General features: G+C 46.2%; 1 protein-coding gene across 1 annotated transcript; it reads right to left on the reverse strand.

Moving 5' to 3' along the window:
* Positions 1-1,223: 1,223 nt before the first annotated feature.
* Positions 1,224-26,720, reverse strand: SUSD3 (sushi domain containing 3; the record flags this gene model as incomplete). Its single annotated transcript, XM_031555508.1, has 5 exons — positions 1,224-1,780; positions 9,200-9,364; positions 12,025-12,172; positions 13,608-13,796; positions 26,690-26,720. Coding segments are annotated over 5 exons (753 nt in total), but the record flags the coding sequence as incomplete, so codon positions are not given.

The following is a 26,720-nucleotide window of genomic DNA, read 5'->3' on the forward strand; positions in this document are numbered from 1 at the left end:
TGCAAACAGCCAAAGCTGAGTAGGAGAGCAGTGCAGCCGCCCCAGCAGAGCTGTCTGCTCCAGGAGAGCAGCCCTAAAGCCCAGGGCAGGGAAAGAAAACGAGCAGTGCTCTGACAAACACAGCTGGCAGGTTTTTCATCTGCAAGGAATTATCCTATCATCGAGGAATTATCCTATCATCCTACAATGTGCAACAATTCATTTCTGAGCATCTCTGCAGGGAGGAGGCTGCACTGTGCTCGTGTGTGCAGTTTGGGGTGTTTCAGCTGTTCCATAAAATGCACATGGAAATGCACTTCCTTTGGAGCAGAAATGGGAACCTGAACCTGAGATCACTGGCTGCCAAGCATTTAAGGGTTAACTTAATAAACATGTGTACTTAAGCCTCTATTTTAGGTTCTCAGCTGCTTTCATCTCCCTGCACAGCACTCCTTTTCCTCCTGACAATAAATAATGTTTATGTGGGCAATAAAACCAACTCCAGGGGGTGCAGCTGTCATAAACTGAGCACAGTCCCAGAGGGAACGGAGCCACAAATCTAATGAAAGACAGTATGGGTGTTGTTTCCTTATCCTGTTGTAACTGTGCTGCCTCTTGGATTAGACACCTCAACAAATGCCAGTGGCTGGTGCTCTGCACGGAGGCACTGAATGCACCCACCTGCACTGCTGCTTCCCATGGCCTTCTGTGCCAACTGATACTTCAAGCATGCATCCTGTGCTCTTTGTGGCTATCGGAAGCACCTTTTCCCTGGCACTTCTCGTGCTTCTCAGCTCTCCCCTTATTAAAGCCCTTTTGCACCTTCCCCAGCCTTCCTCGTCCTTCACAATTTCCTGAAGCTGCAGCAATGATGGTTCAAATTCTGCTTTGCTAACTCATTACTACTTTTACTTTCATCGAGGAATCAGGTTTACCTAAACACCTGCTGTCTTCTTGCCTTACTCCAGGCTGCAGTGTCATTGCTGTGTGAAAACTCCCTGGGTGCAGCAGCAGCAGCTCCTCAGGGCTCCTGGACCAGCTGGGGGTCTGGGGCTGTGCCCTGCTGCACCACTCCATCCATGGCCTCTAAACACAGAGCAGTGCAATTAAGCAGTAAGGCCTCCCTTATGCAGAACGAGAGGGGCTTTTAACTAAAAAACATCTTATTGTCATTCTATCATACCGCTGTGTAAAAATATGGGTGATTTTTCTTCCTGAAATGTTTACAAAAAACACGGGTTAAGGAAGGTGTAATGAAAGTGTAATTATCACCAGTGAATTTCTATGAGGCAAAGACACAAACCGGCTCCCGTTCCTCTCGGGAGGTACACAAGAAAGCCATGATGCTCTGCCACGGCCACAACACACAGAGCACTGCAGAGAATGGCTGCTGACAGCCAGCCTCAACATTCCTTATTTTATTTATATCAGACCTCAAAGTATTCCTGTTAAATAATCACTTTGTAATATATAAAACTTTCAGATTCAAATGAGTAGTTAACTTCCTGCGTTATCTTTAAGGCACATTATTTCGATCCACTTCATTTTGGTCCAGAGAAGCAAGTGCACTTCAGCCAGCAGCTAGCCAGGTATCTGACACCTGGGTTTGTTGTATCTGTCTGTGTGTCCATAGACCTGAACCACATGGACTGAATTCGCGGTGTGCAGAGCAGTGCTGTGTCCTGGCACTGTGGCTCTCCCAGGTGCACTGCTGCTGCTGCTGCTGCTGAGCTTGGGCAGCCGCTCACCGGCTTTGCAGCGCCCCGAAGCTGCCATGTCCCGAGTCCACTCCTCCTGGAATCTGTAGGAATGAAGGGAAAAGTTACTTCAGTTTTACTTGCTCTAATGAGAATACAGAACCTTCCGATCTGTTTTATTTGCACATCGGGCACTTTGCAAACTGCTTGTGCTGTAACACAGGGGCTCGCTTCTTCCAGCATTAAAAGCATTAGGTGGCAATGGTGCAAATAATTGAGTTTGTAAAAGCTGGTGCAGTCCTTGGAAAGATCTGTAGAGTTGGAGCAGATGTCATCTCTTTGTTTTCAATAAAATGAGTCTCCACGTTCAATTTAATGCAATGCTAACTAGAGAATACAACTAGGTGCACTTGAGTGCTGTGAGCGGTGCAGAAGGAAAGCCCTCGCTTGGTTAGAGGGGAATGCAGCAGTCTGTGCACTTGCATCCAGGACAGCCTGGCCCTATCCTGTGCACATGAGCAGCGTTTCAAGAGGTGCAGCCTGTGTGTGCTGCTTGCATTGGCTGCAGGAAACCAGCAGGAGCGCTCGTGGGAAGCGTGCTTCATATAGGAACGCACAGGATCACAGGGAAAGGGCAGAAAATGAAAGCACTGTTACAAGTAACTGCTCTGGTACAGACACTGCAGATACATCTGTCTTGTAGAGGACATTAAATCTCGTCTTTCACTAGAAAGCTGTGTTACAAAACTACTTGGGGCATGAACTACAGCCAGGAAGTGTAAAGGCATCTGAACCACCTCTGCTTTCAATGAGGGATCAGCACAGCAGAACAGAACCTAAGGAGGTGCGCCCAGGTTAGCAGGGAAAATATGACCCCTTTTGGCTTCTTAATGCTAGTTTCCAACTGGGCTACTCCAAACCATCCTAGTCAGAAGGTTAGAAGACTTCCCTGTATTCCTAGCTGGAAACATGAGAGCATCCAGAAGTGCCACATGCTGAATATCCCATCTAGATGCACAATACTTGACATTTGAGAAAGATAAGTGCAAATTGCTGATACAAAGGAGCAAGGTTCTGGTTGGTTGGTTCTGCTTTCTCTTTCACTGCATTTTTATTTCTCTTACATTAAGTAAACAGGAAACGTGTCCTGTAACTCCTGCCACTGACACAGGGCCCCAAGACTAAACCACAGCCCACTTCCCCCACCTGGCAGTTCTGTGAAATAGGTGCATCAGAAGGTGCTGAGACTTCAGTGGCAGAGAGGTGGTGGAGCACAAAGCACCATGATAACTGATAAGGGGAAATGAATAGAGAAGCTCAGGTTGGGACATCACAGAGTGCAGCTGTCTATGCAAAAAGCACGTAAAGGCCCCTTGGCTGTGCAAGAGTCTGCTCCCCCCCTCCTAAGAGCTGCATAACCAGACAGCCCTCACACAGGGAATGGCATAGATTGTGCACGCTGTATGAGACACAGTCTGTGCTGTTTGCAGCTGCTTCACCGGATGCTTCTTGCAGTGGAGTCAGCCCTGCACTACTTCCTGCAGCACTGCTGCTCTCCACACACAAGGATGTCACGCAGACTGCATCCCTGGGCAGTGGGATTCTCACACCAGCTGTGGGCACAGACAGAAGAAATGGAAGCTCAGAGGGAGAAATGAGCTCAGCTCTGCCCCTTGGTGCAGCCATCCTGCTGCCAGGTCACAGCATGCAGAGCTCAGGCGCAGTCAGAGATCCAGCTGGGTGTGTAGGACAGCGGCATCTTCAGCCAGGCTCAAGCAGTCCAACTTTTAACATGAAAAGAAATCTAATGAAAACACAGAACCAGCATGAGCTCCCACAGCCCTTCATGGCACGCCAGGTGCAGAAGACACACTGGGGACCCCGACTGTCTTGCAGGAAGCCTCTGTTGTAGAAGTTTTGCTCCCTTAATTCTCCCTCTAATGCAACCCTCACTCTGCAGCTTGTTGGACGGGGGAGGGGGGGGCGGTTCTGACAGCCACTCAGGCTGTCCTGGTGTCTTCTACTACTATTTGTGTTTTCCATCCAGCCCTGCAGCACTTTGTCTCTCAGCATGAGCGCTGCCCCTCACTGCAGTAAACTTGCACCACAGCAAGCTGCTAGCAAAAGGCCATCAGATCCTTAGGCTCTGTAATTTCTTCTACTAATGCGTTTAGAGGGGGAAAGCAGCTGGGAAAGTGTCTCGATGGGACAGAGGGAAAGGTGGGAACGTGGCCAAGGGTCTTTCCCCCTCTGGCCAATAGCCACGTCCTCCATGGGCCTGGGCACATGCTGACACTGTTCAGAGCAACACAAGGTTTTGATTTGCAGCTCCGGTGGAACCCCTTATAAAAGGTAGTGGAAAACTTCAGCCTCACTACATCAAAGAGAAAAAGAAAATACACTTTGTTTCACTGTGGAGGCCAAAGCTATGAGCTAATTTTGCCGACTCTGCACACAGCTTCTTGAGTGGACTCAAAACGCCAAGCTGCCTCTCCTAAGAGCACTCTGGCTTTTTTTTTTGTGAAATCTTTTCACTTGGACATTTTTTCTGTTGGACTGCCCTTACTTGCTCTTTGCCAGGCATGCTGGTAATGCATCTTATAGTCAAAAAGGGCTCCAGCACAAAAATTCAGGTGCTAAAAATATCTTCTGTGGGAGATTACACTAGCCTCTTTCTCTGCAGAAGAGATTTTTTTCTCCTTGATAATATGCTCCAGCTGCAGTGGATATGTGAAGGAGGACTTGAAGCCTACCGAGACGTGGGCTTTTCCATTTGACTCACTCCCGCAGTCAGATCGCTACTTCACAGAGAATGCTTTATAACTTGGCCTAGAGCTGTGTAAAATAATTCACCTCAAGAACAGTCCAAATGTTGAATGCGTAGCTTCTTCCAAAGGCTTTCACAACGGGGGGGAAAAATCACTACGTTTTTTTGCTGATCTTTACATGTATTTTTGAGTGAGGCTGGTTTCTATCTGGTTATCCTCTCAGCTGACAGAGGAGTAAAAGGAATCATATAATGGAATCACAGAATGTCTTAGGTTAGAGGGATACCTTAAAGCCACGGGCAGGGTTGTCACCACCAGAGCCCCATCCAGCCTGGCCCTGAGCACCTCCAGGGATGGGGCACCCACAGTTCAGGGCAGCTGTGCCAGGGCCTCACCATCTCTGAGTAAAAGATTTCTTCCTAACACCTAACTTAAATCTCTTCTCTTTTAGTTTAAAGCCATTCCCCTTGTCCTATCACTATCAGACCACGTGATAAGTCAGTCCCCTTCTGTTTGTAAGCTCTCCTCAAGCACTGGAAGGCTGCCATGTTGTCTCCCTAGAGCCTTTTCTTCTCCAACCTCAACAAGTCCAACTCCCTCAGCCTTTCTTCAAAGGAGAGCCACTCCAGCTTCTTGATCATCTTAATGGCCCTGCTCTGGACCCACTCCAACAGCTCCACATCCTTCTCATGCTGGGGGCACCAGGCCTGGACACAGTACTCCACATGAGGCCTCATAAGGGCCAAGTAGAATTGGAAAATCACCTCCCTTTCCCTGCTGCCACCCCTTTGTTGAGGTAGCCCAGGCTACTGCTGGTCTTCTGGGCTGCAAGAGAACACTGCTGGCTCATGTGCAGCTTTTTGTCCATCAGGGCTTCCAAGTCCATCTCTTCAGTTACTCTCTCCTAGCCTGTAAGAATGCCTGCAATTGCCTCAACTCAAGTGCAACACCCTGCACTTGGCCTTGTTAAACCTCATCAAATTGCTGTGTGCGCACTTTCTGAGTATGTCCAGGACCCTCTGAATGGTGTCCTTTTCTTCTATTGTGTTAACTGCACCACTCAGCTTGGTGTCGTCAGAAAACTAGCTGAGGGTACACTTAGTCCCACTGTCTATGTCTTTGATAAAGATGTTGAAAAGGAGTCAATCTCCACATGAACTCAGCTCTCCCTTAGTGTGAAAACACTGGACTGTCCATTCTCCCTTGGAAAATAACAGCACATCTCTGAGTTGAGGGAGTGCCTGTCTTTGCACAGGACACAGGCGTGTGTGCTGAAAAACCAAAGCAAGCAAAGGCCTCCCTCAGCATGGCTATTTCTCATTGTAATTCAGAAGCTGATGAGAATTGAAACAAGCTCTCTGTTTTTTCTCACTACTACTTCCACGCCTTTCCTGCATGTCAGTATGTAAGTGTTCTACTGGCACAGCCATCTCTGCCTTTACTGCCCTCGTGTGCCAAAAGCAGTTTGCTGCCTGCCCTCACGCTGGCTTTGTGAGCTGGTGCACATGTTAGTGATTTGTCACAGAGGCACCACTGCCTCGTGGAAAAGAGGTGGCTGCTGGCTCAGGCTGCCCAACTTCCCAGGCTCCAGGCAGGTACCCCAAGGCAACAGACTCAAATTTATTTCAGTTTACTCAAATTTTCTGCTCAGGAGCTTACCCATTTAAAAAGCAAACAAACAAAAAACCTTTTAAACCTAGAATGGCACTTTAAGTGCTAATGTCCTCATGAGACTCACGGTGACCATCTAATCCAAAGCAGCATGATGCTATCTGCTGTTCTCAGGATGGTCTTTCACCTTGGATGGATGAATTTAACATCCTTGGTTTCATTCTGCCACAAAATCAGGGAGGCAATAGTGCATCCTTTCCAGGCTGCAGGCATTGCACCCTGGCTGCCAGGCTGCCCACGGGTTGCTCTCATCTCCTGCAGCTGAGGATCAGCCTTCTGCTAATCTCCAGTCCTGTTTCACGTAGCAACTTGCTGCCACTGCTCCAACCTTCTGGGGGAAGCACATCCCTCCCAGTACCCTGTGCCTTGTAACTTGCTGTTCCTACTCAGTGTTAGTGAATTGTTCCAATATTATAAAAGAGCAAATAGGCTTACAGCTCCTGCATGTATGAGCTGCTAAAATTTGCTATTTTTAACCTCCTTATGGCTCCTTACACCCAAGCAAAGCAGCAGCATCAACAGAGACTACACAGCCATTAATGATCCCAGGTATTCATAAACATATTTCTCAGCATTTTAAAGCAATTTGTTCACGTACCTAAGAAGCCAGAATGGGGCTCATTATAGTTACAGCAGTTGTCATTAAAATTCAATGTTTTCCAGTGAGACTACATATTCATCACATTTGTTCCACACTTCAAACACAAGAGGATGAGAACCTTGTTTTAGGGCAGACAGAACCAGAAAAACACACTGGAGCCTGAGCTGTCCAACAGCCAGATCCTGCATTATTTATAATGATATTTCATGTCAGCATTTTGGATCTCTGTTAAGGTACCTCAATACAGTCAAAATGATCTCATCAGCAAACTAAGGCATCACTTCAACAGATGATAGCGTTGTGCTCCTGAGTTACTCTTCAAAATATAACCTGTGTCTTACCTGCCTGAAAGAACTGGCTTTTCATTGTATTTGTTACTAAAGCACTTTTGTTCCCCAAAGCAGCAAATCAAACTGTTTGGTAGACAATGTACGTAGGCAAGATCTGGATCAGCCTGAAAGGCTGCTATCATCTGGACAAAGATCAGCCAAGACATCTCCAGAGCACAGCATGCTGAGACCTCACCTAGTTGTGACGTGCACCATTTGGTCTTGCAAGGGGTGCAGAGCTGACAGACAACTTGTTGTCTCTGAGACTTGGCACAAGACAGGTTAGCATCATTTCCACACCTCATCCTCTGCATATATCCACTTAACAGAAATAAACAGGAGAAGGGAATAGCTTTTACTAACCCTATTAAGTAGATCTTATTCAGGTGACAAAAGGGAGTGTGGTAAGAACTGATAACAGACCATGCTTGCTCCTAGAGCAATCCCCAAACCATTTTATTTGGTCTGTAACAGCTTGGATACTATGTCCGATTAGAAACAGCATCTGTTCTTTATGAGAGAAACAGCTAGACCCTTTCTCTGGTGTGCACAGCATGATACGCCTGTTCTTCCAGCTGATTTTTGCTCACTGGTCATTAGCCAGGATCACATCACCTCTGCATCCTGGAAAGCAAGCTGACATGGCTGACAGTGGCCTCATGCTTCAGGAGGTGGGTATGTGCCCCAGTGCCCAACACAGCATCTCTTCCGTTCAAGCAGTAAAAACAGAGCTCACAGGCATTATCCTCCTGCCCTCTGTATTTCCCCACTGGGGAACTGCACACCTTCCAGTTTTCTAAAGAAATAATCAAACTGTTTACTTCTGGCCCCAGAGAAGCTGCTTATCCAGAAGAATTGTGTATTCCCTGCTCGTTTCAGTTAAGAAAAGATGTACAGAATTCGGTAAACATAACACAGCAGCTTCTGCCCTGTGGAGTGGTGCAGATAAGCAGCAGAAGGAGCTGAGACTCCAGCAGAGCTCTATGCCCTGTAGATAGCCCTGTGTTTATTTATTCCTGTTATTTTAAAAGCAGATTACACTTTTTCAAAACATTTACACTGTGAAAGACTGAAGTTGTCCAAAGTTAAAAATTGCGTCGTTAAGACTTGTGAAAGCTGTTGAGATTATAAATTTCATTTAATTAGCTTTATACTTCTTTCTGAAAACACCCAAAGCTAAGAATTGATTAAACAGCCATCAGACTTTCATGTAAGTGCTCCGTTGGAATAAAATTTCCAGCTGCACTGTGACATGGAAGCAGGTTTGCAATCTGCATAAAGCTGTTTTCTGCAGGTAACCACTACAAATCACAGGTACCGCTGTTCAGAAAAGCTCTACAAAGGAGCAGTGAATTAAAAGCAAACAAGGATTGTGCTGTATATACCATACAGAATGACAAAGGAGCACTCAGAGGTTATCAAAGACGCAACGACATGTATTTGTACAGATGGTACAAATTTATTTTGCTGGTGACAACACATCTGGACACATTCAGAGGTGATTTTGAACCAATAAAAACACCTCTGCCCACCCCACATGCATTCACACCACAGGGCACACCTTGTTTCAGCATGGACATTTCTCCGGGCAGCCACAGGGTCGGGGTTCCCACCATGGTGGCATTTATGGGGCAGTGGCACGCTGCAGCTGAGGATCCCACTGTGCTGCCCTGCACATACTGACTGCCATGTTTCTCTGGAGAGCCCTCCAGGCACAGAGGAATGGGAACACCCTGGGCTGACCCTGGTTAGCTCCTCTCCTAAGGCTCTTAGGCAAGCTTGCTACCACGCAACCACACAGTGTAACCACTTACCCGCTGCTGTTTAGCATCCACTTAACAAAGCCAATTAAAAACTTTTCTCCACTTAACCTGGTGCAACCTCCTCTGCAGACCAGGCTTCACCAAGCACTGCTGTGAGTAACCAAGTGCTCAGCTTTTCTTCTCTGCCACCTTTGGGCAACACAACTCCCACAGCACAGGCAAGCTCAAGGAAACCATACGTTCTGCCCCAGCAGGTGAGCCTGCCTGCTCCAGGTCAGTGCTGCTGCCATACCCTGACCTCCTCAGGGCAGTCTGCTAAGCATATTCTTTAGCAAATACTAAAATTTCTTCAACAACCTCATTCAAAATCACTATATTTTAACAACCTTACCTGTAGAAGCCTTGGTTGTCATATGCCATGTTAGTCACATCATCAAATACAGAATTATTCCTGAGTTTCTTGTTGTTGTTGTTATTTCTTCCCTTATAACCAAAGTAAGCAGCGTGCATGTTCTCCAATTCTTCAGTTCTGAGCTGATACCACAGTTGCATGTCTCTGTGAATAAAGCGTAAAAAAGAGTAAAACAGCACTGTGATGAACAGTTGCATACCTGAGCTTTTATCTGACCACAGATTTACTGGAGTTTAAATCTAAATCCACATCTATTACCTCACTAGCCGTGAGGGGTCTGGGGGCATGTGTCATATGGGAAGCAGCTGAGGGAGCTGAGATTGTTCAGTCTGGAGAAGAGAAAGCTCGGGGTGACCTCACTGCTCTCTACAGCTGCATGATGGGAGGCTGTGGTGAGGCCTGGCTCAACCTCTTCTCCCAGATAACAGCAATAGGATGAGAGGGAATGGCCTCAAGTTTCAACAGGGGAGGTTCAGGTTGGGTATTAGGAAACATTTATTTTCCAAAAAGAGTGATCAGGCACTGGAACGGGCTGCCTAGGGATGTGGTGGAATCACCATCCCTGGAGGTGTTCAAGAAACATTTAGATGTTGTACAAAGGGACACACTTTAGTGGGCAGTATTGGTGGTAGGTAGATGGTTGGACTAGATGACCTAGATGAGGTCTCTTCCAACCTTAATGATTATATGATTTTATTGACTTTTTAAAGAGAAGAATGTGTTTGGATGCCTTCAGAATTTCCTTCTGGATGTGCCCAAGGCACTTCTCATGCTGCTTTCTTCAGCTCTAGGGTTAAACAACAGCAACAAAAAAAAATCACAATTGCTTTTCCTGTTTTTAAAAGAGTTCTAACATTCGCAGAGTCACTAACAATCACATTGGCTGCTGGGATGAGATCAGATTGCGAGGAATGGCAATGCTCATTTCCATGACTTCTCCACCCTCTCAGGATGCAGTCCTGCTTCTACCAAAGAAAATGGATGCTATGCTTGTGCCATGGGGAGAGCTCTGGGAGTAGGCTACGCTATGGGAGGGTGTTTGGATGCCTCTGTCTGACATCTCCCAAATGCAGGGATAAAGCACAGGATGGCACGTCCTGTTGGATCATCAGAAATCTTACAAGCAGGCTTATAGGCAGAGGTGACCTTTTTTAGCAATCTACTAAGAGAGCCAGAAAAAGCAGACAGGCAGATTTCAAAGCTGAAGGGGAGATGAGGACACACTCCCTGCTCTGCAGATGCAGACTGCCTTTTCTTTCAGAGATGGCCTGAAAGACATTTATTTAACCAGCGTCCTCCTAAGTGCTCTCACTTCGTGTTACCAAACCCACATTTCTTCTTTGGATCAAGAAACACTTTGTGCATCCAGAGGTTGGTCCTCATTTCCCCACTACATCAACTGATCTAACAGAAGAGGCTCCCTCTATGTGCACTTGCTCAAGCTCTTGGAGACCCAGCTGCAGCAAGACTACTGCCACAGGACAGAGGGCAGCAGTACACTGGGAAGCAAAGGGAACCATTTGGTGTTCTAGGGCAAAACTGAGTAAAAATGCCCAGTATAAAAGTCTGTTTCTCTGGTAAGAGAAAAATAACAAGACATCAAAGTCATGCGGCTGGCTAATTTTGACAAAACTTCATTTTAAATAAATGAATAACAAGGACTTTGATATGAATAGTCTTATCAGAAAGAAAAGCAGCGATCCTGAAAATGCCAGTCATCCTTTTCATTTCAAAATTTATTTCATGCTGTGAGTGAAAACCTAATACTATGAATGACACCAAAGGCTTCTTTGCCATGCAAAATCCTTTCAAGGGAAATGAGGGAAAAAAATCCATATTTTGGCTTCAGTCAGATTTTGAAATTACAGAATTTTCCCCCAAAGAGAAGGTTTGGCTCCCACCCAGCTCTGGATAAAACACAGCTCAGAGCACAGAGACCTTCACTTGAGTCCTCTCCCTCACCTCACTTCAAATGCTTCTCTGAAGCAAGAGGTGACTAAAAATCAACAAGAAGTGCAGCTCATTGGCTTCAGCTGGGAGTAGCCAGCCCACTGGGAGACGAAGGGAAAAGAGAGAAGGAAACGAAGCACAGGTGCACATAGAACACTTTTTGCAGCAGGTAAATTTGAGTGGATGCTCTCATGAACAACAGCTGATTGAATTTAGCATTCAGACACATTTGGTCACTCAGTCATCCTTCACAATAAGTTTTTATAACGGACTGGATGAGTAAATTTTACTTCTTCCCTTGTCTGCTTGTAATTCTGCCCACTGTCTCATGCTTCGAGCCAGACGACAAAATCCTAAGTCTTTCTTTCCAGCTCTTATTTGTCACATCTGTGGGACAGCACTAAGCACACTTTGCAGATGGTGAAGGCTTTGATGGTTTTGACATGAGTAGATTGGATTTCCCAGAGGAGTTCGATGAGAGCAAAGGAATAAAAAGGAAGAGAGAGAAGAAGAGAAGATACAGCCAAACTTAAGTAATTCAAGGAGAAAGAGACTGGGCCAGAGAGCAAGACTTGTATGTTCAGCCCCTCCATAATACTGGGTAGATCTAGATCTGTCCAGGTCCACTTCAGTCACTCAATATTAAAAAAAAAAAATAGGCACCTAAATACTTTTGATTTTATATCTTTCTACGCCTACGTTCTACTCTGCAAATGAAGGATTGTAAGTAGTTAACATCATCACGGTGTTCTAAGCATCAAGTCCTGGAAAGGAGCCCTGTGCTATCGCAGCAGGAGTGCACATGGTGTACACATTTTATGCCAGGTCTGTCTAAAAGCCTTTTCTTGACATACCTTTCAGTCCTCCTCCTTTCACTTTTCTTCACACACTTGATGAGACAACAGGTTAAAAAAGCCATGGACATCAGCAGAATGATGGCACAGCTCACGATGGAAGCAATCACTGCGACTTTAAATCCAAAAGTCTCATACTTCGATATGGCTGCAGCAAGGCAAACACAGGAGAACATTTCTGAGGTCAACATATTTATCTCTCATATTTTCATTAAACCATGCTGAAACCTACCTGCTTTACACTTATGCTAATAGTAGCTTAGTGTTAAGCATGTGTTACGATATTGAAGTATCTTGGCTTCAACCTAAAGCTACACAGATCTTAAACTGGCTAATTAAAAATTCCTGTTTATAAGTAATTGTTCATAAGTATTTTAGCACTGCAGTTAAACAAAATGTCTTTAGCACTGCAATTAAAAAGCACAACTTGGTCGGTCTATCAAATGCAGATGAGCTACCAGACCATTTTAATCAATAGTAGACAAGGAGTGGAAAGTGCAAACACAAATACTGAAGGGTATGTGGGTTTAAAGAAGCCTTTTACACTGAGGATGGCTCTATGTTTTGATATCCCATATGCCAGGAAGTGACCAACTGGTCTTCCTCTGTTTGGGGTTGGAAGGGATGGTATCTGTAAGGCTCTGTATTCACAGTGATCTGACATCAGAAATGCATTTATCCAGACAAAAGAGGAGTGAGAATGTGGCAAGGCAAAGCTAATTCAGACCTCTGCCACCTTGTTGTGAGCTCTAACCATATCTCACTTCAGAACTCATCTAGTTCCTTCAACACGAATACCAGCACAGGGAATGGTTCAGCTCTACACAAAGTGGAGGGTTTCTGTCATTTATTTTCTTTACTGGAGTCTCTTAAACCGGAGATATGAACACCTGAATTTCAGAAGGACTGATAAGAGTCTGAAGAGCTAATACCAGTGATTTAAAATGATACAAATCTGAGATACAGACTGAGCTCCCCAATTCAGATACTACAAAGCTCAGAATACCATGCAGTAGATTTTTGCTTGAGTCTACTTCCAGTCAAATTACTAACTGTTTTATAATAAATAAGAAGAAACACAGCATGAAAGGTAGTTAATGATGCTGCCATTCAAATGCTATTTGTTAATATGGTAACTTTCCCATGCAGCTGCCCACAGGCAACAGCCTGATATTGTTGAAAAATATTGCCATGTTTCTTTTACAGCAAGTTATCTTCAGAAATGAATGCCAGCAGATTAGAGATCTGTAAATACATTTGCAGATTAGTTGGTCACATCTCTATAAGTTGTAAAGAACAGAACACCCTGAGCCACGTTTGTTCGGGTGCAACACTACCGGATCCGGTGATGTAAGATCGGGCAGAAATCCGATGGAGTCTTTTCTATGTCACAATAATTAACGATGTCAGAACACATATGGAGCGCAATTACAGTCAGCAGGGGCAACTTTGAAGGAAATTGAATTTGTCTTTTTTTCTTGCACAGATGTCTAGAATTAATCCTCACGTTGTAGGAGATACGTGAAGCTAAATAACTACACTGCAGCCCAGAGGGACTGGGAATGGTTCTGGAAGAGCCTTACGCTTGCAGGAGGGCACTTCTGCCGTCCACTGGGTATTGTTCCCCTTCCATATGCAGGTGATGACGCCCGGCCCCTCCAGCTGGTGCTCGGCCGCACACTGGAAGGCGATGACCGTCCCGACGGCTGTGCCGTTGCCATGAATGATCTGCAGGGTGCCCAGCTGGGGAGGGGGCACATGGCTGCACTGCCCTGCAGAACAAATACACGAGGCAATGCAATATGAGAGCAGAAAGTGGAGGTTCACTTTGGTTGGTTGACCATAATCATATTTTAAATCAGCCCAAGTTAATGGCCAAAACAAGGAACAAAGCTCTGCACGGGCAATGTTGCTTGCTCTGCCAGGTGCCAGTCCATGGCCAGACCCTGTAACGCCAGCCAGAAGCTCCTCTGCTCTCTGCCCCATGCAGTGGGGTTCACTTACATTGCTGCACAGCTTCTTTTACACAATGAACATTAAAAAACAAACAAATAAAACCAGACAAACTCAAACAAAACAAAATTTGATCTACGAGTGGCATGGTCTCATTGGACCCATTCTCATATTGTTGAGCTCTGTGTTTAATTAGGTAATCAAGATGGCATTTTCCATTCAGAGAACATTCATGACACATCCTCTCTCACACAAACCTTCCAAGACCTAATGGACTGATCACATCCTTCAGCACCCCAGTTCTATATGGTAGCATCTTATCACAACCTTAGAGAATCTCCTCATTTTCAGAGATTACTGCACCTCTGCTATCCCTGGTAAGTTGAGCTGACAACTCCCACAGCCTTTGCATAGGGAGAGGAAAAGGAGAAAAGTGGCCAAATAGAGACATCACATCCTCATCTCCATTCACTAACACTGCTGTATCACCATGCATTTCTTTTTTTCATTTTTTCTTTTGGCTTTTCTCTTCCTATTTTTTGCAGTACATACAGCTGTTCTTTGAGTTATTAGCCTCTCAGCAACATATTGTCAGCCACTAGCCTTGTTTTGTTGCCACAATATTCCTTGTTTCATTCATTTGTAACATAAATGTTAATGGTACAGTCATTAAGGCAACACATAATATCCAACTATACTTCAATAACAACAACAACAACTGCATTTTTCTATTCCTGTACCTGTGCACTGACAGAACCTGAGAATTGCTTTATATATCCCTCTTTTTTTTTTTTTTTTTTTTTTGTCTTTGTTTTAACACTCGCTTACTTAATAGCAGCACTGCTTCTGCATCAGAAACCAAACTTCCCTTCTCTCAGCTGATTTCCAGATGACTTCAGCAGGGGCAGGGGCAGCTCAGAGGCAGTGGGATTGCTCTTGCAAGGCCAGAGTGGCAAACACCAAGATGGCACAGAAAATAATAAAGGATGGAAAATATGCCTTCCACATGTACAATCAGAAAGAAATTGAGAGTTTTAATAGTCTCCTCAAGAACACTTGGACAGAGCTACAATGTTGATATCAAATCTATTTCATTTTTCATACCAAAAAACCCTCCAGTCATTAATTAACTCTAAGCTGCTCTGATCAAACTGCAGGAGATGGGCTTACTACTGACTCATCTTCAGTCTACACTCTTAAAAAACCCAATCCCTGGAAAACCAAAACCAGAGGAATCTCAGCAAAACACCAAATAAAACCACAGTGTCAATTACTGGTCTAATCTAAGTAAATACACACTGAGGGCTGCATTTTAAAAACATGCCTTTCTTAATTCCATATAGGTTATTACTGTTCGCTTTGCCTTTTCTTTCAGGCCCTTGCAATGGCAGCAACTTGCCTTTACAAGAGCAAACCTTCCCTAGAGTGTCATTTCCCTTATTTCTTGTCCTTCTTTTCAACATCTGATGCTGGAACACACTGATGTGTGAGCTGGACCATTTCCTACCTCACTTTGGAGTGTTACCAGCTTCTCTCTTCACCTTAAACACCCAAGATGCTCTGAAAAGCCATCATCATAAGCTGCAAAAGACCCACATCATTGCATTTTACACTTCCAAGGTTACTTTTAGGTACCAGATCACATACTTAGAGCTCACGTCAGTGACGCTTCTAGCTGCAAGAGATGCAGAAAGTATCTCAGAGCCAAGTTTGATTTGTTATGTTTCCTCAGCCTCCTAAGCAGTCCTCATTAGACTCTTTCAGCAGACTTGCCAGTTTACCTGGAATCATTACACATCCAAAGAATAGGTAATTTATCTCTTGATGTTTTCTTCCAAATTTTTTTTTTTTTTAATCTTTAATCCACCATTGGCCATTCTGACTACGTGGCTGTTGCCAGCACTCTTTACACTTTCCTGCATTGTCCTTGCCCATAATTGCATGTGTTGAATGATTAAAATCTCAGAATGTCAGTGACCTTTCGTCATTATTATTTAAAAATACTTCCTTCACTTGATCATTACAGAGATCTGCAACAGCCTTTCCTTTGCCAGAGTCCCATTAAGCTGTGGTTATTTCCTTGCTTTGGCCTGTGCTGTAATAGCATTATGTCATCCCCAGATGACATCCCTGCACAGATGTAACTGAGGCAGTAATTCTGAGACTCCTCTTGACAACATCCAATAAGTGATAAAATTTTGAAAGCTTCTATGCTTGTGTTTACACAGAACCTTAACTAAAAGTTCATCAACTGTACTCCACGTATCTGCATGTGGCCATACAAGAAACGCTGTTTCTTCTTCTTCTTAAAGCTTTTCAATACCATTTCTTCTTTGGCCAGCATCAAAACATTAAAGGCTTTTATTATTATTATTATTATTTTAATAAGAGCTTTTATTGAAACACATAGATGGGATTTTTGCCAGTACAAGCTTCTGAATTTTATCCAAGTTCAGATTTAAAACCACTGGATCAGATTTGCCCTAGTTTTCTTTGGCAATAGTCTTCTAATAATTCATTTTCGAATCTCTCTTGTGAGCTCTAGCATCCCTTTCTATTATTGATCCATGAAGTCCTTGCAGTTACTCATTGCACCCACTCTTCTGCCAGGTTACTTTTATCCTTCCACTTCTTGAAAACTACTGTTTCAGTGTGCTTCCACCCTCCTGTTTGTACTCCTTGTATTCCATTCCTTGTACTCCATGTTCTGCATGGACCTAGCCTTTGAATGCTCTCCAGGCACGCTTGTTTGACAACATCTGCTACAAGGAGGAATTTTTGTTTTCAGCTGAGGTCTGACATGGAGGCTGCATTGTCTACTGAAGTAAAACACCAACACTGCAGACACTTGCACTGGCCAGGTTTACATCTCGATTTGTATTTATTTTCTAAATATCTAGAAAATATTATGCCTTGGATTGCAGTAACTGTCACTAGTCAGAAATGTAATGTCAAATAAGAGCCATAAATACTACTTATTTCACTTTTGCAACAGCTGCATCTCAAGCCCCACAGAGTGATGCTTGGCAGGCAGCACTTACAGCTGGGAGGACTGAGCAAGGCATTACCATGAGCCTATCAGCCATGTGTGAGTAGTTCACAATAAACATCCCCATCCATGACGTGCTGTTTAGTTTTGATTAGCTTCATGGCTTCCCTCCTAGATTTGATGTGTCTCCCAAACCTAGTTCCCATGACTCATAGGTTGTTTGCCAGTCCCAGGTTGTGCTCTGCTTATGTTTTCAGATACAGGCTGCCACTTCTAAGCACAAGAAGAAAACTCACTCACCACTACAAAGCAAAGGCTGAAAATCACTTCTTGATTTTGAGCTCTAAGAGAAGCTGTGAAGACAACTGCTGGTTCATTCACTCATTGCACGGGACTCACAAAGCACCTTATCCATGCTGCCCACCACCCAAAGTACTGCTTCAGCTGCAGTCATCGCAGACCATAGGCCATCAATGGGCCAGTTTGGGCATAAGGAGCCAAATACCTTAAGAATCCTATGGGCACACCTGCACACTCTCTTAAAGAAAGAGATCCTTCATACCATGCATTTCTTCAGTTCACACTAAGTGGATAGTCGACATTCAGAAAGTATCGGAATCTGATGCTGCTGTCTGACAGGACAGGAAGGCATTGGCTATAGCAAATAAACACATTATTTCACATGACAAATAACTGCCTCCAAAGTAAAAACTCTAAAGTTGAGCATGCTCTGTAAATTCTTAATTCACACAAACCACTGAGTTCAGAAACATCCAAATATATGATTTCCAGGTGCTGAAACTTAAAGAGTAATGTGAAAATTAAGACAAAATAATCCAAAAAGCCTCCTTCCATGCAGACACAGGGTCATCTGTATTGCAAAATCAATTCGTCAGGAAGAGTTACCATACGGTTTCATTGACAGCATGCTGCAGATTTATGTTTTGCTGATAAGGAAACAGAAATGAAAGAGTAACTGAAAAACGCTTGCCCATTACACACTGCCTGTGCTCCTTCTCCCTCCATACAGCAAAACACAGCAAATGGAAATCAAATACATTGCATAAGTATATGCCAAAATGATCTAAAATACGGCAGTAGCTATCTGAAAGCATTTTGTTAAGATAGCCACTTGCTGTCTGTGCAGAAATAGAGCCATCCGTGACTTCGCCTCATTATTTCCATACACGTATAATTCAAGCTTTTGCTTTGCTTATTGTTGACTACTTAATGCAACTAAAACATGCTGTAATAGCCAGATGCCAGAAATAGACAGAACATTAGGTTCTATAAACCCCGAAGAAACTCAGCAGGCTGATGATATTATTTCTGCAAGACTATTTTCTTAGAAAAGCATGCATTTGAAATTACTGTTCCTAAAGTCACAGGCGTAATGTCAAACATCCACAGCAAGCTCACAGAGGAGCTCTTGGAAGAGCTTGCCATGGGACAAGGAAGGAAGACAGGGAAGAAAGGGAACGCTCCCATAGCCCACACACCTCCAACAGGGGTGAGGACCAGGCAGCATTCCCTGTTACTGTGTACCAGCAGCTAAAGAGCTGGTTAGCAAACTGTAATTACAGATTAAGTTAACCATTTCGTAGCCAACAGACTCTAATTGGATTGCATATATAAGAAGAGCCCATTTGCCATTACATGCAAGCCCAAAACTCAGGCTTGCTCCTCTTAATGGCTTTCCCTCATTCTTTCCTGCTGGCTGCTCCATAGGTACAACTGACTTTTCAACACACTGCTTGCAACACACACAGCAATGATGGCAGAGCCGTGTAGCATGGTAGCACAGAGGGAGCTTCCCTTCTGGTGGCCCATTCAGGGCTATGGAGAGCTGGGATCCATTCAGACCACAGGACCTGAAGGGTCGGAGCAGGGACAGGAGAAGGGACTGATGGGCTGATTCCCTTCTGTCCTCCCAGCATTTTTCATCTGGCTTTTTTGCCTTGGCGCATCAAACAAGCTGCAGTGAGATTTAGGAGTCAACGCTAAGCGCTTCCCAGCTCTGAAATGCTCCCTGTCTGCAGGGCTGTGAGCAGCCTTAATCCATGCAAAAGCCAAGCCACACATCACCGAGATGCTAGATTAGGGTGTGCTGACAGCACGCACAATCCGCTCCCATTTCAAACATAAATAACATTTGGAATTGGTGTAAAATGGTTCTTATTTCTGTCTTTCATGTTACTCTTAAGTGAGGATTTGTTCCAGTCGCTGTACTGCCATCTCTGTGATTGATTTTTTTTTGCCAATTTACATCAAAGTCAGGTTATTCTCATCTGTAGATTTTACTCTGGGATCTAGCAACAAGGACAATACTGAATATATTTCTTATGGGAAAGATTAATTGAGAAAAAAGCACTTGATGGAAAATGAGGTATTGGATGAAGGCCCCAGTAAAGCAAGAAGCAAGAACAGATGGGTTTTCTGTACATTATTACTCTGTTTTCCAACAGAACTAAGAAAGTGGGTTATGGCACTTCTGAAGAGTTAACAATGTAACTGAACAGGAAGGGTCCACAAGGCAAATGTGAAGAATTCATGTCTCTCTCTCTTCACCATTATTTCCATATTAAAAAGAATGAAAATGGAAAAAATAATAATCAACTAAGCATCCACTATGGAGCACCCGAGAACTGTGCCTTAACGTGAACTGTTAGCAAACAAAAAAGACCTGATAGCTGCTTTTGTGACTGTTCAGTGGATGGAGCTACTGATGGGCTCCTCAATTTGTCACCCCAAAGCAGGCGATAAATAAACAATGCAACTTGCAGAACATACAGTTTGTGCCTTAGTTTCTAAAATAAAGACCCAACAGGGGATAAAATTATAAGGAATAATTTGAATTAAGCTTTTCACCTGCACTTGCTCAGACCCCGAATGTATAAGATGTACTGGGGCAGATGGAGCTAAATAAACTGAATAAACAGATACTCTACAGAAATCCACATACCGAGCACCCAGCTGGGTAGTTAGGACCTCACTAACATGGATCAGGTATTGGTGGGAAAGCAGGCAAGCTTTAGGAGCCTCCAATCTTCAGCAAACCATTCACCATGCTCTCCTTATCTCAGCACCCTCCCTTCTTGCAGAGATAACCAAGAGCCCATGAACGCTAGCAGCCCTGCCAGTATTTACAAGCAGCTTCATTCTCTTTACCAGCAAGTAACCACAGGCCAAAAAAGAATGGGTGAACACAGCAAATGGTGTGCCCACCTCAGGCAAGAAAGCAGAGCTCAAACCATTCCTATAAAAGGTTTTATGGACAAAAACTGATGATGCCACAATGTCAGAGCTGAGCACTTTTACACACACACACACACACATATATATATATAGATTGATTGACGATGTTGCTGATAGGCATTTCTGAGGTCTGGAGACATCTCCAGGCACTTTCTCGTAGAAATCTGACAACCTGAACCTTTTGACTAAAAGCAGATGCTCTGGTGGAATCAGCCTTTCGCTTTTGTTCTCTTTAAAATGCCAAAACCACATCGTCCAGCCAGTTCTAACACAAATACATCACTAGCACCAGTCCTACCAGTGGCTTCAAGACAAGACCTTGCTGTCAGAAAATGCTTCATCTTTATAGCTTTTCACCTACACAATGGTTTAGCACCTCTAAGGAGGTGCTAAAACCTGTAAAACCATTTGGCTTTTTCCCTTTATAGGAGATGATTTTTTTTTAATTTTTGTTTTACACACCTAACTTCAGCGATTTTATATTGAACCTGCAAGCAAGCAGGTACAAATCCAAATCCTGCCATACATCTGGGCAGGGCAAGGGCTGCTGCTCTCACTGTGTAGTGCTGCCAGCTCCCCCTGGATCCACATGGCATGCCATGGCACAGCTCCAGGATGCTCTCCACTCACTACCAAGAGCAGCCACACATTGAGCACACCTCACTGCAGCTGTGGGCTATCTGCTGGAGCAGCTGGCACTGTCACTGATAAGAGCAGATGAAGAAGCTGCTCACTCCCACATGACAACTGCCCCATAGTGACAACCTCTGCTGGATGGCACTGGAGTCTGGTTCTGAGCTAACTGCAAAACCCACCCCAAAATGAGAGCTTGGGAAGATGAAAAAAGCTCTCTCCCTTTTACAGAAGCGTTCACTCTTGGCCCTAAACAACTGGGCCTAAGAACTGTGTTTGCACAAAACACTTAGTTGAAAAGAATACGGAAACCTTCTGCCCATTCCCATGGCTTCCAGCCCCTTGCTACAGGAACCCACCTGAGCATTGGGTTTGCAGCCTGCATTTCTCCCCTTTGCTGTTCCTTTCTCAGTTTGTTGTTTGAAGCTGCTAACTGCACACCAGAGAACTGTGACCCGACACTCACAACTGTCAGCAGGAATTTCTGTGAATAATTGATTTTTTTAGACACTGGTCTGAAAGAGTTAGCAATAGCATGTGATTAACTGCGCTGATAGAAATCATCCATGAACTGAGAAAATAACAGTCAGATTTAAGAACCTCCTGCACGGTTTCATGTCTTCTGGTCTCCCGCATCTCCCTGCTGCCAGGCCAGGCTCTCCTGGCCAGGCTGTGCCCAGCTCAGTGATTCACAGTCAGCACAGCTGCTCACAGCCTCCCCAGCCCTAGGAATGAGTGGAAGATGACATGAAGATGGATGGGGACAGCAGCGTAAGGACAAGGAACCACTCCATTGTGTTTATGGTGTCGATTAAAGCAGTAAATGATTGCAGGTGGATTACACACATAGTGACAACTGGCTGAGGCAAACAGACCAAAGGGCAGCCCTGCTGGCACAGCACACATCCGCGACACTGTGGTCTGAGCCAGATCCACTGCTGGCAGCTCTGGGAAGGCTGCATATCCCAGCAGCACAGCAGGCAGGGACAGCCCATACCTGTATTTACAAAGAGGGAAAAACTTAGCTCTGTCTGCTTTAACAGTGATGGCTGTGCACTGCAGCTCCTCCTTGTTTGCACAAAACTGCACTGCCTGAGAATCACAGAATCATTTGAGTTGGAAGGGACTCTTAATGTTCATCTGGTCCCACTCCCCTGCAACAAACAGGGATGCCCACAGCTCCATCAGGTGCTCAGAGCCCCATCCAGCCTCACCTTGGGTATCCCTGGGATGGGGCACTACCACCTCTCTGGGCAGCTTGTGACAGAGCCTCATCACTCTTAGCGTAAAGAACTTCTTCCTCATGTCCGATCTAAATCTCCTCTCTTTTAGTTCAAAACCACTTCCCCTTGTCCTATTACACAGACCCCACTAAAGAGTCTCTTCTCTTCTTTCTTAGAGCCCCCTTAGATACTGACAGGCCACTCTCAGTTCTCCCTGGAGCCTTCTCTCCTCCACGCTCAACAGTCCCAGCTCTCAGCCTGCCCTCAGTAGGGGAGGGGCTCCATTTCTGTGGCCCGTTAATCGCTTACGGCTGCACTACAGGAAAGGCAAGCAGTTAACCTGTCCTCTTCCCCCGCACAGCGAGAAGCGGGGCGCTGGGCCGGCCCTGCACCTGCATACAGCTCTGCTGCCAGCAAACCGCTATCAAACCGGGCACCCATTGATTTATTTTGGCGAGCACTTGCTCATTCTGCAACTTCTGCATTTCTCACCGTCATCTGAAGACAAAACAAAAAGCAAGACAGGCAGGCTTCCTGCAAACGCAAAATCCTCTTCCCGTAGCTCTTCAGGCTCACAGCACCAGTCCAAACTGCTCTGCACAGTAGCACAGCTGCTTATCTGCAACAGCATTTGAAAGACAGCATGACAATAAGATGCCCAAGTGCAAACCAGCAACTGTCCCACACGCTGCCTTGTCCCTGTCAATTGATTGAAGGCAAAATGCTGCGGTGCCAGCTCCACCAGCACTGACCAATAGGCTGAGTACATCGTGCTGATTTCTGATGGGAGCCCGTGGGCCCCCAGCTCTGCTCTGCTGGAGCAACCAGGGCAGCAGGCCCACCTCAGTCCTGCCCACAACCAGTCCAGGTTGAGTTTGGGTGGTTTGGGCTTTATGGTGCGAAGCTGACTTCTGATTTGTGAAATATCATGTGCTGGGTCCAAGACATTCGGCTCATTTCATTCCCTCACAGAAAGTTGTAAGCCTAGACATAATTCATCTCTATATCTAGGTAATTTAGAAGCAGCCTGGACAAGGTATTGGAGAATACCACAGGGAACAATATTGTGCTGTGGAGGACTGTGGTAGACGACCTCATAACTCTTCTTCTCTATTTTGCACCATTCTAGAGTTTTCATGACAAGTACAAAAATCATTCTCTCAAAGCAATAACAACGCTTGGTGCAAATGCACAGCCACTGAGATTCGCATCCTGCAGTACAGGAGCTAAAGTGTAGCTGGAAATCTGTGACTGCCACTTCTGGTATCTTACTTAATAGAAGGTTTCACTTTGATCTCGTGGGAGAAAAAGGAAGTGGAGATTACAAGCCAGTGCACTCCAGGTCACCTCACCTTCTGCTCTGAAGGATGGAAATTAGAGATGAACATTTTCTTCCCCAGTCTAAAAACTGAGCTAGGGACCAGAGGAAGGAGCTGGGACCCAGCTCACCACCATAGGCAGCACCTGTGGCTCTGAAGAGCAGCTTTGCTTTTGCTTTCCTGGAAGAGCAACCAGAAGCTCACAGTGACGCGTCTTCAGTTGCTGCACTGGCAGAGATAAACTCAGTGCAAAAAAAACTGCTTGTAACAAAAGAACCGATACCTCGAGGGACACCAAAGGCACACCCAGCCTGGTGCACACCACCAGGGCCACAACAGCCACCCAGAGCACGTACACAGGGATATCTCCCCCAGCAAACTGCAGCCTAGGTCGGTCCCAACCCAGAGACGGGGCCTTTCCCTCAGAGCTGCCTGCCAGGTGATTTCTTCCAGGAGCCAAGCGGGACGCAGTGCTCACAGCCTCCTGCAGCACACTGCCCAGCTGCACTGCAACTGCTCCTTCCTGGTGCAGGAAGGCAGAGGGACAAAACTGAACTACAACTGCCAAGAGTTCAGCAGCAAGAGACCCATCCAGGCCACAGTCCTGCACAGAAATATTTCCAGCGTGTTTTATGTTTCTTTCCTATATTGGCTTTCTCTGTGGCTGCACTGATGTGCCTGCTCAGGTACACCTGTGTTTACAGAAGCACGTGCTGTCCCAGTTTGGGGCAGAGCAGCCTTAGAAGAGCTACAGGACCGCACTGAGTAATGAGTGAAGAATCACGGCAAAAACCAAAGTGCCACTCTAGAAAAACAGAGGGTCAGAGTCTCACCTTCACGACTTTCCTCTCCCACCTAGAGCCCAGCACAGCCCCAGTGACACAACCAGCACAGGGCTCACTGCGGCTCCGCAGCCACGGGGCTGTCCCTCCCTTCCTGACAGGCAGGAAGCCTCAGTCAGCCCTTACGTGAGCAGTTCTGCTGTTTCTCCAGACAGAGCCTGCAATCACCCTGCTGGGCCTGCACTCAGTACCCTGTACTCTCAAGGTGAGAGTGAGGGAGGCAGCAGGAGTGGGAGGAGCCGGGCACACCGTCACCACACATCTATTCTGCACAAGGCTGTTGGAGCCCTGAGTGGTCAAGCATCAGGCTGCGACGAACTTCTCCTAACTTCCTTCCCATTCATAGACTAATTCAAATGGAAACCTTGAAGCATTTCTGTTCATCGTTGCAGAAGGAGTGCATGAGGGCATCTGTGCATGCTGCCATTCCAGGCTGGAAATATTACTCAATCAAAGCAGCAATGAAAAATGATCACCGATAAGAACACGATAAATGAAATACACAGCCGTTGTCATCAGCTCTCCCTAGAGGTCACTTTTCCTGCAAATATTGCTGCATAAATAACATGTCACACTTCAAATTAAGCATCCTGAGCAAGAGTTTAATTTAAAACTATACAAGTAGTTATAATTTAGCCATCTAAAGCACTCAGCTTTAACAGCAGCACAGCCATGTGCAGCAACCAATTGGGAAGTGTGCAGATCTCCACAGCAGTGCAGTAGGAGCACCTGCAGAAGGACTGCTGACCCGCTGCTAGCCAGCCCACTGGCCCCACAGCTACAGACCTGCATGCAGGCACATCTGTGCCCCGCTCCTTGCAGCCCTTTTGACTCTAATTCAGCACCTCTCTGGATCCTCTGGCCCACACCACTGGTGTGGCAGGCCTGGGGAGGGCAGTGCTGGTTGTTCTGGTTGGACCCAGCTGGGAGAGCACTGCACAGCCATCCCTGCCCTGATACAGGTTTCTCCCTTTCAGCCTCTCCACACAAAGCCCCAAAAATCCTTTTCTTTACTAAGGGGAGAAATGTCTCCTGAACAGCACTGCAACACAATGCTATATTCTCTTCTTCTGACTTCAAAAGCATAGACTAAAATGCTCGTGTTTTCTAGGTGAGGAATGCAGTGATGCGGTTTGACCCCGCAGACAGGTTTGCAAACACCCAAGGCATTAACTGAGGGGATTCCAGTCTGGCTGCCATTTGTTTGTCACGGATCCCACATCTCTGGGAGCCCTGCCACGGATCAGCACAGGACAAGATTATGTGGGATCAGAGGGCTGAACACAACACGGACCGTGCCCTGCCCAGTACTCCTTACTGCAGGCACAGCAGGGCACAATCGACATGAGCAGGCAACAACACACGATCGTACAGCAGACAAAAAGCTCAATAATTAGTAACAATAGCAGAAATTAGAGCAGCTCGCGTTCAAGTTGTTAGCTCTCAAGTATGTTTCCCAGAGCCCGCTGCATATTTTCAAAATGAACTGCTCTATTAAATTCAAATTAAATGCACAGTTAAGCACATTTAAGCGGATGCGACTCAAAGCGCTGCTACGCCGTCAGCCCGGAGATGTTTGCTTCTTTCTGTCGACGTAATAAAACCCGGCTCATCGACAGCGCCGATGAGGAGCGCAGACAGATGAGACCACAACCAGTCGGGCAGTGCGGTGACGGCTCCGCGTTCCCGGAGCGCTGCGGGGCACGGGGAGCCGCGGAGCACCGCGCGCAGCAGCGCGGATGGGTGCGGTGAACCCGCAGCCGCTTCCCCCCTCATCTCCTCAGACCCCGCGCCGTGCGGAGGTCATGGCGTTACGGCCGGACCCTCTATCAGCTCCCATTACCAGCACGTTAATCGCCCCCGGTCAAAGAGATTCACAAAGGCTGTTGGGCTCTACAGGATCGAGTTGAGTAACGAAACCGGAGGATTGAAGAGGGGACGGGGGGTGAAGAGGAAGCAAAAAACCGGTGATTCACTTCCCATTTTACTCCTCGGTGCAGCACCCTATTTCATTAAAGCACCGATATCTCCATTTTCTCCCCAGTCAACGTGCCTCTTCGCTCCGCGGGCTCCCGGCGCAGCACTCGCTACGTGCCGGACCTTTCCCTCCGAGCATCGCTCGCTTTCACGCCGTCCGACCCCTGCACACCCGCGCCGCACCCGGGCGAGCGAACTCCCACTCTCCGGAATTCACCCGGTGCTGCCCATCTGGGGCACCGCAGCCTCCAGCGCGAGCCGTACCCCCTGACCGCGACCGGGGTGACCGCCGGGGCGTTCCTGTGCCTGGGGCTGAAGCGGGGACACCCGCCCCCAGACAGCCGAGCGCCCGGCCCGACACCCGCGGTGATGCCCCGGTTCTCCGCCCGCGGCCCCGGCGGAGGATTGCGCCGCGCTCTGAGAGTTCCGCATCCCCACCCTGGCTGGGGGTCCCGCACCCCGCCGTGCCCGTACCTGTGAACCCGCGGGGGCCGCCGCCGCCGTC

This window comes from Meleagris gallopavo, chromosome 14, assembly GCF_000146605.3.
Source record: "Meleagris gallopavo isolate NT-WF06-2002-E0010 breed Aviagen turkey brand Nicholas breeding stock chromosome 14, Turkey_5.1, whole genome shotgun sequence".
NCBI classification, from domain to species: domain Eukaryota; kingdom Metazoa; phylum Chordata; class Aves; order Galliformes; family Phasianidae; genus Meleagris; species Meleagris gallopavo.